Here is a 17,064-nt window from a genome sequence, read left to right on the forward strand (position 1 = left end):
AAGTAAAGATTTGATTGCTTCCTGAGAGTTGACACGAGTTTAGCATAGTTGGTTATATTTCGGACATTTAGCGCACTCATGCTCTTGTCCGCTTCAGCCAGTGTAAGTGGAGAAGCGATGTCCATTTGCATTTTGGTGGCGATCGGTCGCCGTTTTAGACAATAGAACTGACATGCCCAGCTCTGGTTTTGTACCAATTATGGCAAAGCAAAACACTCACGCGTCGTAAATGAAAAACTGTTCTCAATTGCTTTACTTGGCTAAACAAAGAAAAAAAAAAATCACCCTTGAGTTGCTCACTGAGCTAAAATCTTATGAGACTTGCTGACATCACACGTGCTCTAAGACAACAGTAGACGACAAAAAGAACACAACAAAAAAATATAGTCACGGCTTTGAACTTCTTTTCTTTGGTTGTGAGACCTTTTCCTACATAGAATTGTTTGTGTCAACTTCAAAATTGTGATAAGCTCTGGAAAAAACAACAAACGTAAAATGCTTGGTTTGTTTTCAATGTCTTTTATTGTTGGCAGGGAAGTAGGAGTGGAAATTGAAATGCACAAACACTGCATTTGTCTGCCAAAATGAAATACTAAAACGTGCAGTTCAACAGTTAACACAGATCATTACACTTTTATGTGATTTATGGTTCCGATGTGAATAAATCACATCTTTCAAAGTCCTTCTGTCACAGTGCAGCTACGGCCTGGTACACTCAAAAAGACAATCGGGCTGTTTTTGGCCCAATTTTGCCCCTTCCTGACCACGGATGCCGAACGGCTGACAATTTTATGTCTTATAAGACTGTCCCATAAGATTATCTTTTGGTCGGAGGTGTGCTGAGAGTGGTGGACTTATCTGACTCCGTAAATTGTGACATGAATTGAATGTACCAAGAAGCGTCCTGATTGACGGAACGGAAGCGGCACTTAAAAATAAAGCATGTTCTACCTGATGAGTTTTTTAAATTTTATTTATATATATATATATAAAAGTGGGCTCCCCAGACGACAGGAAATATTTTACAAAGCAAATATTTTTTTGCCAACATCTCCAATTGACAACGCTGCTGCCTCCATTCCTCTTCGGAAACACTTGGCACCCATCGGCGCATACCCGGAAGTGTCTTGTTGGCTTCGTGCATGTGAAATCACGTGATAACATGAGAGCTCCCTCCCCCTTGGAGGACTGGATTCTTGACAGGTGGTGGAACAGAATCTTTATGTGTGGTGTTCTGTGTTGACATCGGAGCAAACCACACTCAATAGGACCAAAACTCTTAAATGCCTGATTAATTTCTTTAATGCGCGGGGTCTATCACAGATATAAAATAAAATATTTTAAAATGTGAAAAATCCTCCTGTGTACCAGGCCTAAGGTGCATTGAAGTAATCCAGCGTATGGTGGTTTGTCTTTTTTTTTTTTTTTTTGTATACATAAATCTCATAACATATGGTTCTCACTTATATATTACACATAGACATGATGAAGTGAAAATGACAGTTCTTGGTGATTAATTACACTTTCCACCAATGATCTAAAAAAAATGTGCTGCTTTAATTAAAAATAAAAACTTTTTTTAATACACACTTTTTTGTTTTGCTAAAGGATAAAAAAGCAAAATTTAACAATCAAAAAAGAAAGTTTAAGGATGAAAAGAGCTGATAGAATTCGGTCTTTGCGGGGTTGGCTTTGATAGGACTTTCATTGGGTTTATTAATCCAGTAATCCCCTAGGGGTACGCTAATCCTAACCCTAAACCCTACCTAACCTTAACACCTAACCCTCAGTGCTCGCTAAACCCAACACCCTAACCCTAAAACCCCTGAAGCCAATTTAAATCCAACCCTCATCACTAACATGAATCCCCCAAATCGTAAACCCCAAAACTAACCCTAAACGCTATCTCTGAACCATAAACTGAAATTTGAAAACCCTAATCTCAAAACATAACACTCGAGCCGTAATTCCAAAATGAACCCCAAAACCAAATATTTAATTTATAACCCCAACTCCTGAACCCCATCCTATATCCTAACCTCAATGCTAACCCCACAATTCAACTAACTATAGCTCAAGAGCGACTGATTAAACTCGCAACACTTTAAGTGTTAATATACCCCTAACCTTAATTTGTAAACCTAACCCCGCACACAAATTTAACCCCCCCACCCAAGTGTAGTAAAGTGTGGGGAAACTCACAAAGTGAGATTTCAAGTGTGTTGACAGTGAACATGTTGAATTTGGTTGAACGGCAGTGAGATCAACATTCATTTCGAATTTTCAACATCTAGAAGTTGCAAATGTTTGCTTCAAGTGCACTTTTTGACTTTGTCAACTTAAATTCCTTGTGCTGCTCGTTTCATATGTGGATACTTAAAGTAAAAAAAAAAAAAGAAAAAAAAAAAAGAAAAAGTCTTTGGTAAACCATGTCAAGAAAATGGCCACTGGTTTAAACAATTTCAAACTGGTCCCTATAAATTCAAAGCACAACCCGACTTTTTAACATTATAATATACACTAGAATAATGGTCTGTATGATCTTTACATCCATTTTTCTACGCGGTTTTACTGCATAAGGCAAAAAATAAAAGTGCAACTTGGATTTTGTTGCTCGGTACTGGTAAAAACTGCAAATAAGACCATATCCCACTGAGGGGCCAACGTTTGCAAGGATAGCGGATATCGATTTTTCGTAGGGTTCGTTCAAGGTCGCAAAGATGTTCGCAAACAATTTTAATGGTCGCCGACAGTTTTTCTTGTCACAAGGAAATTTTGCGAGAGCAAAAACTATTAAAACTATTGGCAAACATTTGCACCCATGAACGGACCCTGACTGCAAATCAACATTCACTACACTCGCAAACACTCGCCCCTCAGTGGAGGTTAAAGGTAAAAGCCAGGTACTAACAAGCATGTCAGTACATTACAAAATAAAACTTGTTGAGGTAGTTTGACTAAACATCAACAAACTCAAAACGTGAAAAGTAACGAGCAACTAGCTGACGGACTGAGTAGCGTACGACATGGTGGACACACACAGTGATAATGAATAAAAACACCTCGCCTTCAATAAAAAGTCTTGATGCTGTTGCTACTGGAGCTCACGTTTCAGCGCGTTGCGAGCAACGATCTGCTCGATGGCCACATAGGTGCCCGCCAGGAAGCCCACCAGGCCCACCAGGCTGATGGCCAGGTTCTTGGCGAGCGACGCTGGCGACAAACCCTCGCCGTGGAAGGTGAGCACCTGCAGGATGGGTGGGAAGATGAGCGCCAGGAAGCTGCTGCTGACCGAGCCCACCAGCGAGATGACCAGGTCCAGCTCCGGGATCAGAATGGCGAGGGTGCCTGGTGATGACAAAAAGACAGGGAAGATTCACGTGTCACATGTCTTTACTGGTCAGTGTGTGTGCGCGTGCACATTTGGACAGCCGAAAACATTCAGTGACTTCGTGGTCCGGTCAGGCCAGCGTCTGACGGTAGCTAGTGGCCTGGCGCAGTGGCACGGGCCATCGTTAAGCCCATTTCACAATGCACTTAGCAGAGAGCGGCGTGCCATCGACAAATCCATTCATTGTGTGCGTCCTAAGGGACGGACGGGCACCACGGAATGGAGCCTTGTTGGGCGGCGCAGCAAGAGGACAACTGCCACGATGGCAAGGCACCTGAAAATGAAAAATGTTTTAATCGAGAGCGGTGTCGCCATGACGTCAGACAAGCGCCTCCAAAAGGAGAGGAGCTGGTGGAGTGATTTAGTGCTATTTTGGCGCCCTTATTTACATGTAAAGGCAGGAGAGGAAGCCTGACAAAATGTGGTGTCTCAATGTCCCAATCTTTGGGACACAAGAGAGTTGACATCGTGACGTGCTTAAGTTGCTTTTAAATTCCTCCTGGCATTTTTACCTGAATGCCTAAAAAGCAATGAAATGGTGAGTTCCGTATTTTTTTTGTGTTAGCAATTGTTTGCCTTAAATGCTTGCCAAGCCTGCACATATGATTGTATGTTATAATGTTTGGTATCATTCGAAACGGCGGAAATTCAGTTTTCTAACCATATATAACATGCCCGGGAATGTTTTGAAGTTGTTCTATGTATAACAAATATATAGGGCATCCCCCGGTGGGACGTTGGAATCGCAAAGGGTTACGAAGACACTGCTCCCTGCGCAGCCTGCAATGTAAGTCCAAGCGATGGAGGTGGAACTATAGCTCAAGAGACTGAATAAACTCTCAAATTCTACCCAAGCCATTAGTAAAAGATGCACCATTCCTTTTTTTATTTTTCGGCTGCTCGTCTCCTCCTCCTCCTCCTCCTCCTTAAATTGAGCAAAGCCATGGCTTTCTTTAGCAACAATAAAGAGACACCTTCTCAAGGTGCAAGCTACTCCTCATCTAAACCAGACATGGTCAAACTACGGTTGGCTTTTCCATGTTCAAATCCCAGCCCAAATGTGAATGTACCTTACTAACATAACATTAGACCTGCGGAGGGATAGGTCTCATTAAGGTCTAGATTAAGTGTTCAATTTGTGGCTTGTTTATTACCATGGTGGAAAGTACAGTAAGCCTGCGACCATAAATACATCATACAGGGTTCTTGTAATGTTTGCTCAGTGTAGGCACCGCCAACTGGCACTGTGTGTCGGTGTACTATTATTAATGGCTAGTCATGTGGGTGAAATATATGGCAAAGGTAGTCAGAGAAGGCAACAGGTCATGTACCAAAACAGAGGAGGGTTTTTCTGAAGTCAAATGGGGATAGTTTTTCCCCTCTCGATGGGCCCTATTTTCATTCCCAGTGCAAGTCTAACTGCACGCATTAGTGGAGTTTTCTTTCTTTTGGTGTTTTTGCTCGACTTTGCACAGGTAGACTTGGGCGTAACGCGGCACTTGTGCTCCATTTTGGGATGAATCAGCATTTTCCCGGCCAATGGCGGCATCCATCATTTGCATGCAAATCAGGGCGGTCGCAGCGCACGCCAAATTGACATTGCGAAAACAGAAATAGACTCGGTGGGGTCCATGCATGACATTGGCACATAAACTGCAAGATCTCTCCGTGCGGATAATGTAGTCAGCCACGCATGTGACGTGGGCAGTTGGAGACCACCTTGTAGGGCTGAACGATTTTAGAGAAAAAAATGCATTGTGATTATTCTGACAAAAATTGCGATTTCGAAAATTTCGATTTGCTTTGCGATTTTCTTCAAATGAAGCTTCAGTGCATTTACAACATTTACAAATGACAGAAAATGACATCATACCATCAAACACATTAAAACTATTACTTTAATAATACAAGTACACTAAAGAGAGTTTTGTGAGGGAGGACGTCCTTTTTCAAGGTTTTTAAATTCAAGTAAGGCAAAACTTACTGTACTACCTGCCATCATGTATAAATATGCAATTATGTGTCAGTATATAAATATAGTAAATACACACATTTTTTTTAACCTAAAATGTTTTAAGCTTTGTACTAATGTACATGTTCTTTGTACATAAATGCAAGATGTAAATATTTTTATTATATTTTTGCTAGACACTGAACTGCCTCAAACAGAGACTGAGGACGTAGCAATATGGCCTGAAATTCATATCATGGTATTGATTGAATATTTTGGTCCTAACAGTAATGGTGAGTGTAAAAATCATAATGGGAATATTTCTGATTGGGTTATTTAAATGTGAAAATTTTCATTCAAAAGTTGCGTTTCCATGTGAACATGCTGCTCTAACAAATAAAAAAAAAGTACAATTGCAAAGCTGAATCAAATAAAACTAATTTTGAAACCTATTACTGTGTAGATCTCAAAACCCAGTACTCTGTGGTACAAAACAGTACAAAAGCAAATAACATTGCTGATACAATAAGTATATACTTTTGACATTGGTCTCTTCGTCGTAGTATTCGAGCGTATGCTTAATTGCTTAAGTAGCCGTCGTCTTATTTTATTTATCATTTGTTTTTATTTCAATTCAATTCAATTCTTTATTTCGGACACAGCGGCGGTCCATAGTAAAAACTGTAAAAAAAATACAGAGAACATACAACATACAAATATCCCATGTCTCATATTTACGTACAAGCTAAGACGCCAATGCCTCCATCCAGAGCCTTGAAGTGAACCTGACCGTACTCAGGGCAGGATTTACCAGTGCAGAAATGATGCCGTTTGTTGACTTGGACATTCTACACATACAGCTGAACATAAGGTTCCTGAGTACAGCAGGACATGTAGAGACACGAGCACTCACAAACATTTGGCTCGCACTGCTCCCGCTAGGGACATTGAGAAGCATTCTCAGGCCATCATTATATGCCACCTTGAGTCTCTGCATGGAGCTCCTTTTGTAGTGCCGCCACAAGTGGGCAGTATACATTGGGGTGCAGAAAGTTTTAAAAAGAGTTATCTTAGCAGGCTGCGAGCACATACTACATTTTCTTTTCAGCATATTAGCCTGTGCATACACCATACGGCATTGTCTCTGAATCAGATATATCATCAGACAAGTCGTCACTCAAATAATGTCCTAGATATTTAACTTCCTCACATGTTTTAAGGACAGTACCAGAGAGAGAGAAGACAGGAAAAGATCATTTCTTGTCTTCCTTACTTCTGACGATGATGATGATCTTTTTACCATTAAATTTCATGTCAAAATCAGAGCCGTATTGGGAGCATATTCTGAGTAGCTGCTGGAAACCAGCACTGTATGGACACAGGACAACCAGATCATCTGCGTACATCAGGTGGTTCACAATAGCATCTCCTACCATACAGCCTGTTCTGCAACTGTTGTTGGTTGGAGAACTCATCCATATAAATATTAAAAAGGAATGGAGATAAAGTACTCCCCTGCCTAACTCCATTACATACATTGAAGAGGGCAGATGTACATTCACCCCATTTCACATACATTGTCTTGGTGTGAGTACCAGAAAATCTGAATTCTAATAAGTGACATGGGAACCCCTCTATTTTTCAATTTATAAAACAATTTTTCGTGATTCACACGATCAAAGGCCTTAGAGGCATCAATAAAACACATAAAAAATCGTGGAATTTTGTCTGTTGTACAAATCCAGAATCTCCTTAAGAGCAAAAATGCATGTATCTGTGTTATTATTATTTATTATTTATTACTTATTTGTTTAAATACATAGTAATTGTAATACACATTATCTGTTCATAGCTGCTGGCTCTCCGGAGGAAACGCGGTTCGAGCCAGACCTCTGTGAAAAGTCTACTGTACACCTAAGCACTTATTTTGGGTCTTTCCCGACTCTGCAATTAGCATGCTTAGCGACTCCTCGTTCGCCTCCTTGGTGAAAGTGCAACTTTTTAGGGTAGTTTATTTGTCACCACGGAGGAAAGGATCAGCATCACGCAGCTCCTTGCTGCTGCTGCGCACGGACTTACATAAGATATAAATAAAGTCCGGCTGCTGCGCCCCCAAACGCCCCCGGATTAACATGCAAAAAACTGCTTGTTCAAAATTACTAAATTGCTAATCAAAGTCATAATTAGCAAAACTGCAACAACAAAAAAAAAATAGTTCAAGCATCGAGTTGCCTGTTGATTGGACAAGACAAGTTGTGGGTTCTTATTGCGTGCGCGTGCGTCTGTACACACCAAGTCTGCATCTATTAGTGATGACTGGACAAGTTGTCTGTTCCTATTGTGTGCGCAAAAGAAAAAGTAATTTGCCCTCTACAACACAGGCAACTGGCGCACGCACACACACACACACGCACACCCCCACCCCCCACACACACACACACACATACACACCAACACATTACCAGGGTCTGACAAAGAAGCTTTTGAATGCAATCGATAGCAGCCTGCTGCCAAATTAACCCAAGGGCCAACGACAAGGTCGACTTTCATGTGACAGCAAGCAAAGGCGGCACTCGGCTATGGAAGGACGCACTTCAAAAAACAGTTAAGACTTTGCCGCCCGTCAATCCAGGCGGGAGAGGAGAAAGGGTTGGGAATTGGGGGCCGGGCATACCTCAGGAGACGAAGCCCAGCTTTCAAGTCAAAGAGCTAAAGTGTATGAGGGTGGCTAAAAGGCTCAGTCGACAATGGGCCAATTTGTCCACGCAAGTGACTTTCATGGTACAGAAACAAAAGAAGAAAAATCACAGGTTTTCTCCCCTCCTCCTACTGGCATCTCAGGGATGAAAACACTTAACGCTAATGGCTAATGATGCAACGCTAATAGATGAATGATGTTATGGAAAGTCACTGTCATTCAACCTCGTTTCTAGGCTCCATCTTGCAGGCCCGAAAGCTAATGCTAATGGTGTACGTAAAAAAAAAAAAAAAAAAAATAGTCTATATAAGATGGAGGTGCGCTACGGGTTTGCTAGCTATCTTAGATAATGGTGTGTTTAAATTACAAGTGTGCTGTGGTCATGTTGAATCTAAATGCTAACAGTGTATGTAAAACAATGTGAATGTAAAACAGGTGTGCAATGTAATCGTGCTAGCTAGCTAAAGAAAACATAGCTGATTATAAAATAAGTGCACATTGCCGAAGATTATTGTTAAAACATATCTCTAGAACAAGCTTGGGAGAACCTGTCGACCGGTCTTCAGACTTCAACAATAATGATGACGGTGGTGGATGTGCGGCGGTGAAAAAAAAAAAAACAGTTTCTGTCAATCATTTTTGTGAAAACAAGACAGCTGAACCAATGATTTTGAGACGAGATATAAAATGTGTCCACTCCACTGAGATGATCCGTCTTTGCTCAGAATACATCAGCAGACTGATAAATGACATACATGTTTATCTTCAACAAGAGAATGGATCATTCCCTGCAGATGTTCCACTCAATGTTTACATAATGCTTAATATAGTCAACCTGGGGGTAGCGTGATGCCAACGACTCAAAAAAAAAGTGATGAAACAAAGACAAGCTAAGGGTAAGACGGTATTGGTGGTCATTGTGGCCTCTTTCACCAAAACAATTGGTGCATCATAGACATATCAGTACATCTGTCATGTCATCACTGTCGCGCAACCCATTTTCTAGTCGGTGATTAATCTCTTTGCAGGAAATGCCGCATTTACAGTACTGACAAGTTAATGCATATTTTAAAGTGTCTACGTTCAACAAGAATCTCATTGCATCGCAACCTAATACTGAGCTGTGCAATATGGAATGGATTTGTAATGCCAATGAATTAGAAATGCAACTACCGGTTAATAATGGATTAAATGTATTAAGACATGTGTTTTTACAGCTCTTTTCTTCTGAAACAGGACATTCTCTCAAATTGTCAGTGCAGAAAATGCACAAAAATGATGATTCAGTTCATGTAGCCGGGTGTCCGTGTATCAAATCACCCAATGTGCTGTGGCGAGTGGCCACCTCTAAGTTTTTGTGATGGTCCAGTCCAAGCTGGGTTCAAAGGCATCAAGGAGTGACCCAAACAGTGTGATGCAATAAATAAAATGTTCTGACTAAGCAGATTAATAGGTAGAAATTAATCTGCACACTTTAACTTTCGTGGCTGCCCACTTCCAAATGTAGCTAAGAGATTTTCATTCACTGTCTGAAAAACATCCAGACTTTCAATCTTGAGGCGAAATCAAGCCGCACGGCTCCCGCAGAGGCAGGGAAGAGGTGGAATTTTACAATACTTCTCAGACAGTGGAGCACAACAGATTTGTTCTAAAGCTATTTTTTCAAACTTTAATTGGGAAATAATGCATTACAAAAAGATGACGTACAGACAGACCAATAGTATCGATTTTTGAAAAAGATCAAATTTACCATATTTGGACATACACTACGACATTTCACCCCTACAGCGACAATATGTAAGACGGTGCTTTTCACACAGTACCTAGTGAACACATTTCAGATTTGCATCTCTGATACTCATTCCATGGCCTTCATCCCGACATTCATATTTCTGTGCCTTTCATGCACAACAAGGCGAAGACTGATCTTAACGTGCACTTTCGCACAGCTGACAGCCTGACCGGGTATCCCATATTCAACAATCTCTTCTCCTCTGCTACTACCCTTGAAATTCCCCAATCATCTTTGTCCCTCCATTTTCCGTGTCAATGCTTTCCACATAGCAACACGGGTAAAAGCCATCTTTGACAGGCAGTGCAAATGGGCTACTGAGCAAGCAAGCTGAACTAGCTTCTACACTAAGCAGTTGCCTACAAATGCTTGGGTTTAAACAATTCATTTCACAGTGATGGATGCGCTTTTAGAGCAATAAAAACAGTTAGGGTAAGTGGAAACAGGAGGCGCACTGGTGTTCAATCCACGCCGGTTTACGGTCTTTTGACGGAACTATATTATGATAACAGGAAATGTCACTTCAAATTCTCCCCAAAGGTGCACAAGAGGATTAATTCAATCAGTCCGTTCAAGGAGAAACCGAATCAAATTGCGCTGCCGTATTTGCTGATTTAATTTCATTCAAGCCCTTTGAATGCGATTGATGTGATTGGAAGCTCCCAGCACTCGTGAGGCCTTTGATTGAATTGCACGAGTTGGGAGTTTATTTTGCACCTGCCACATTTGTTACTGCTGAAACACTGGAGACGTAACAGAAGATGAAACAATTATACAGGAAATGAAGGCTGCAAGGAGCGACAAATGGACACTCTCACCTCGTTTCCTATGGCCACTCCTTGAAATCAACAAACCTTTGACACCGAGCTGTGCCAAATTTAGATAGCGTAGGCATAAAAACTTCACCATTTAGCATTGCCCATTTGCCTGCCAGAGTAGGCAAGAAATGTGCTTCCATTTGGGGGTCATTTTAGCACAATCCATAGGAGTACATCAAAATGTGCATCCTGAAATTTGAAATGTCTGACTTCCTGAGTCAATTCAGGGAAACTTTTTGTACATCATATGATGATTGGCTTGTGCACCCAATTTTACCTTGATCAGTGATTGTGTCAAGGAATATGTTTTCTTTTATGTTTCAGTGAATCCTTGAAATGATCAAATTTGCCTTGCTGCGCCCATGTTAGATGATGTAAGCCAAAAGAGCTTCACAATTTAGTATCCCCTGTATATAATCTCTGCAGGTTCCCTGGGTCTGTTTGGGGCTCATTTGGGCAAACTCCCAATTATGAATTTGTCAACAATCACTCAATGGAATTTCTACAAAATGATTGCTTCAAACCAGAATGGCTGATTCAATCTGAATTGACTGTTTGGATTTGGGGCACGGTTAACTGGGACTTTTTCTTTCGCTTGTTTTTTTTTTTTTTTGCTTTAATTTACATAAACAACATTGCACAACCTGGCTGTAGAAATAATATAAAAATTACATTAAAAAATGCACATTTTAAACAGAATGATAGGGGGAGTCACATTTTGAGCATTTCTCAATTTCTTGTGTCGATCGCTTCAAGGACGGTTCGATTTGAAACTGGAACGATTCGGTTCGATTCGACTTAGTGAGATTACTATTCGATTCGATTCGATATAGAATGGCTCCGTTCAAGTGTTTGTTATTATATTACACACATTTGAATGAATTTGTTAGTACTGTAAATGTGTAAATTCCTTCAATTCAATTCAATTTGATTCAATATGTATCTCGATCAATTTCAAAGCGGAACAATTCGATTTGATGCACACTCGCACTTTTTAAAACAAAAAACTGTTTTCCGGTTCAAACCGGTTGTTGTTACACCCCTAATATCTATTTATATACAGTATATAAATACACACACAGACACACGCTACTCATAAATAGGGATATTTGTCTTTTGGGTGAAATTTCAGGATGAGCCTAAAATGAATGAAAACCTTTACAAGTATACAATGGGACTTTCTCTAAGCTTTTGAATGCATGTCCAACTGTTAAATGTTTCAGTAATTTTTACACAAGTTGCTGTTCTCTAACGAGGAGCTTAACGGCACAATTCACAACAGGTGTTTGTTCCTTGAATCCACCGATAAAGGCCCTGGTTCAATTAGAACTGGTGTTTAAACACTCATCCTCATCGTGATGTTCACATTAGGACGTCACGATACCAAGACGACACCTCACAATGGATCAACAGTACCTTGCCATTGTGATGCTTCAAACAGGACGTTCTCACACGGAAGTGGCCACAGAAAGTCATCAGCAGGTTGCAACTGCGATACCCAGAGACAGGAAGAGTAACATAAAGATGTAGACGTGGACGTCCTTTGGCCACATCCCATGCTGATGACCGACCACTACATTGCGGTGTTACAGTGTAGGCAGGTATGTGCAGTCGGTACAGAACCGCCCTGCACTTTGGGAAGGCCCAAACTACCTGAATAACATCAGGAATCCAGTGATTGTGCCCCTACATGAACAACAAAGGCCTCATTTCATCTTCATGGGCGACGATGCTCCAGCTCATCGAGGTTGCATCATCAGGGAACGGATGTTAGAAAGAAACTGGTGTTTCTCAAATGGAACGGTCTGCACTTTCTCCAGACCTGAATCCCATTGAAAACTTGTCGGATCAGCTGAGTCGTCGTGTAGAGGCTCGAAACTCTGCACCCCAGAACCTCAATGACGTGAGGGCTGCCCTTCAAGAAAAGTGGGATGCCATGCCTCAGCAAACAATAAGTCGACTTGTGAACAGCATGAGACGTCGTTGGCAAGGTGTAATTGAGGCTCAAAGGCACATGACGAGTTATTGATATGTTGACATTTTAGTTGCAGTGTACCCACCATTGTTAATTTGTGTTTCAGTCAATTGTGTGAGATGTTGTTTGGGATGAGGAAATCACCAGTGCATCCTTCTACTTAAATGTCATCCTTCCATGATTTGATATCACAGAGCGTGAACTTTTTATATTTTCCATAAATTTCACCTGAAAGCCAAAGAAAATTATGTGACCGTATTAATAGTATCAAAATTACCAGTGAATGAAATAGCAAAGTTTGTTGTAAAAATGCATGAGCAGCCCTGTCCATTCAACTGAAAGGGAGTGAGCCTCACCTTTCAATATATCCACACTTTGCTCATGATTATCGCCCACGTCCTATTTCTGTCGCAACACACGGCGTGGCTTCCCTGACTGCCACCATTTTTGGGGGGATTTATAAAAAGTTATACCATCCGACATGTATCATATGACTTTATTGTAACTCGTTCCAGGCTGGCATAGTTCATATTGCTGGGCGTTCACACATCACATTATGTAAAGCAATAATGCATACATAACCACTGTCAGGTGTGAGGGTGAACAGTAAACTTTTTTCTTTTTTTTTTCAAGCCACACAACACATCCATCCATAATCTGAACCACTAATCCTTATTACGGACATGCATGGTCAAATTGAACAAAACAACACACACGATGCAGTTAACACACACACGCATGAATGCAAACACAACAAACACTTCTGTTGTGGCATAAAATTAAGTCAGGAGTAGTGCATAGTCCTGAATACTGCATATTCGGGTTTTAAAAGGTTTATTGGCTGCATGTAAATGTAGTCAATGATTCAGTCAAGGACACAAATTAACCCACTTTGTAACAGGAAGAGTAAGCATACAATCAGAAAGGACTCAACACGTTTACACTATTTTATTTAACTCATTAAGGCCTAAAATGCCCGGCGAAACATCCCTCTAAAACTTAAGGGCGACTTTAGAATCACACTCTAAAACCTGAACTTTTCCCGGAAATTCAACACCTACAAAATAATAATCTCAACCCCTTTAGCAGATAGAAACATTATTCCGGACGAATTTGAGACCTTTGAACCGTGGCTTTCACACAGGCCTGAGTTTATTACAAACCTTTAATAAATATGTTTGGTTTTTTTTCAAATCAACAAACTTCACACAAGGAAAGCCAATAAAACAAACAAAATAATGTGTGAATAATACAGATTTCTCAATGAAAACAGCTCACAAGAGGTTGGCAATGAAGCAGCACTTCTCAAAAGCTGCACTGAAAAATGTAACGAAAAAGGAGCTCAGTGCAAAAAAATCACTATTTCAATATTAAAATTAAATAAATAAAGTGTCTGTACAAAACAGCACTTGATGACTGTAACAATTTGCTTTGTTCCCTTACTGCAGGCCTGGCCAACCCACGGCTCGCGAGCCGCATGCGGCTCTTTGACCGGTTTCATGCGGCACCTGAAGCCTTTTGCAGACATGAGCTTAGCTGGGCGCATTGCGCCGTTAACCCCAAATGTGGTGAGGGGTGGCGAGCATGGAATGGTGCTAAAAGTTCCTTGCTATCGTCCTGGTCTTGCTTCGCTGCAAAATAAAAAACTAAAAAAACGGTTTCAGTTTTATTTTCATGTATTGCATTCTTATTACCAAGTTGTATTGTCAGGCAATACAGTTCTGCTATTCAAATTCCCATAACTCTTCTTGAGTTATTTAGTGAATATGGGTAGCCAGCTCTTCGAAACTAGCATAAATGCCATTAGCTTTGTGATAACACAAAGGGCACTACGTTCATCTTTGTGCGTTTGAGAACACATTTATTTCTGGGAAAAGCAAGAAAAATCCTGTACAAACATGCAACATTAAAACCGACCAAGCCATGTCCAGAATATTAAAACCAATGAGATGGCTTGCTTGACAAGCACTAGAGAATCACAAGTACATTGGGGCATGGGAAATGTCTTATCAGCATAAATACAGCCAGTTGGATCATGAGGGGTCGGTCCGTGGGGACGATTAAACGTAGAGTAAAAGAACACATTTCAGCAGCCTGTATGGTGATTTTAGTGGAAGAATGTAATACAGCTCTTACTGCAGATTGAAAATAACAGACATTGTCAGACACCGTTGCTAGCTTTGTTTTGTTTTTTTTTGTTTATCGCCAGTCTTTTACAGTGTAATGAGCGGTGAACATATGTGCGGGAAAAAGAAAAAGCCGTGCACTGGAGGTTGCGGAGGACGGTTTACCTTGCCATGTAAACAGCGCACTTGTGCACCATGATTGCCACAAATTGTAGGACTGCGGGTGTGGAGTATGACAAAAAGATGTTTTGCTGCTTGTTTAGCCCACGTTTCATGAATAAATCCATACAAATATGTCCTGAAATGATGATTTTGAAATAATTGACGTCTGCCTCCATGCGAAAAAGCATCATCAAGATTCCAGGAAAAATGAAAAATGAAAACCTTGCAACAGATGAGGAAAACCATTAGGAAAAATAATTACCTTAATAGCGCAGTGGCGCTCAAACTGAGGCCCTGTAACTTGGAGGTCTTCAAAATGGACATGGATATCAACGTAATACACACACACACACGAATCCAAGTCCAACTTTGAAATTTCGACATGCCGACCTCTGGGGCTTGTCTCACAGCTGTTTATCCGAAATTGACGCACACGGCTGAGCGCTCTTTGGCTGACTGGCTGATTGGTGGTGGCGTGGAGCTACTCCTACTCAACTGCCTAAGTGGGGCAGGTGCCCCAGACATGGAGCCCCATGTGTGGACGGTAAGAATCTGATCTCGTTCAGCTAATCTTGTCTGGTCACCCATCGAAAGCTAATTCTGCCTCGACAAGTCACTGGAGCTAGCAGGAGACAACAGTCATGGCTGCCTGCCTGTCTGCCTATAGAGATATGACAAAAATGTAGCATTGCTAAATGTCTGAAATATTCGACCAATCGCCACCAAAATTCATGGGCACATTCAAACTATTGTTCATTTCAACCTGTAAAAAAAAAACAACACAATTTTGGGCTTTTCCTCATAGAAGCTTACATTAGATATTGTGTAACTCGCCTTTATATTTTCACAGGTTGAAATGGACAAGAGAGGGAATGTGAATATGAATTTGGCTGGCAATTAATCAGTTTCAGACACTAGGTGAAAACAGAACATGACAAACCAAGACAGGAAAATTCCAGCACCCAGAAAAGCTGTCGGCTGGATGGACTGACACACAATGGAAAAGTGTGCTGTGGCCTGATGAGTCAACATTTCAATTTGTTTCGGCCCATGGCATGACTGACTTGCACATCTGCGAATGCGCCAATAATGCTAATAGGTACAGAGAGGTTTTGGAGCAACAAAATCTGTCATCGAAGCAACGTCTTTTTTATGGATGTCTGCTTATTTCAGCAAGACAATGGCAAGAGACATTCTGCACGTGTTACGAGAGCGTGTGTTCGAGTGAAAGACTGACTGCCAGCAGTCAAAACCCGTCATCCATTTGAAAGGTGTGGCACATTAACCCATTAAAGCCTGAAGCCCCTCGTGAGACATCTCTCTAGAACCTACGGTCGTCATTGGAGTCAGCATTGAAAACCTGACATTTTGTCTATATCACTGCCGTGACTTATATCAGAGCTCCTGCGATCAACTGTGCCTCCATTACTCCTCAAAAAAATTCTGGATATCCTCAGACGACTCACGACATCGACACATGTCTATTCTGATGCATTTCAAAGGAGAGGGACTGAGAATTGGATTAAAAAAAGAAAATGACATATACGCTCTCCCGGCTTTAAAGGGAGAAACATGCAAAAACGCTCCCGGCTTTAGTGGTAGAAAAGCGGTTGTGCGCTCCCGTCCTTAATGGGTTACGTAGTAGAAAATATGACAACGGAGACCCAGGACAGTTGAGCAACTGAAGGTGTTCATCAAGCGAAATAATGAATTCCACCAACAAAGCTTCAACAATTAGTGTCCTCAGTTTACAAATATTGATTAAGGGTTGTGAAAATGGAAAGGTAAAGTAATACGGTGGAAAACATGCCAATGTTCCGCGATCACCGGTGAAGCCCCCTTCAGTAGCAGAAAACTGAACGTACCAAAATGAAAAATCATTCTCCATAAGTGTATCTTTAATGGCTTGGGAAGATTGGAAGCAGGGATGAAACTCAAAAAGTCAACCAGCAACAGGAGGTGAACCAGTTCGTAGTAACGTTAAAAGGTGAACAAACATCTCAAAAGCGGAAAGCTAGGAACATGACAGCCCCATCGAGTGGCGGCACGGGCTCACCCGCGGCATGCCACCTTTGCACTGCAAGCTCGTAAAACCTTCTCCCGTCCTTTCTGGTTGCTGTCAACGACTCAACAGTGCATGTGAGCCCCTCT

At 41.2% G+C, this 17,064-nt stretch overlaps 1 protein-coding gene across 3 annotated transcripts in view; it reads right to left on the minus strand.

The window, feature by feature from the left end:
• Positions 1-499: 499 nt before the first annotated feature.
• Positions 500-17,064, minus strand: part of slc36a1 (solute carrier family 36 member 1) — a 63,087-nt gene continuing 46,522 nt past the window's right edge. For all 3 annotated transcript variants that reach the window (XM_086024248.1, XM_086024247.1, XM_086024249.1), the window contains one exon: positions 500-3,348. In XM_086024248.1, coding sequence (XP_085880374.1) covers positions 3,095-3,348 — 254 coding nt within the window. In that variant the 3' untranslated portion in view covers positions 500-3,094. The remainder of the gene's footprint in view (positions 3,349-17,064) is intronic.

This window comes from Filicampus tigris, chromosome 2, assembly GCF_054856515.1.
Source record: "Filicampus tigris isolate MCC_2025a chromosome 2, RoL_Ftig_1.0, whole genome shotgun sequence".
NCBI classification, from domain to species: domain Eukaryota; kingdom Metazoa; phylum Chordata; class Actinopteri; order Syngnathiformes; family Syngnathidae; genus Filicampus; species Filicampus tigris.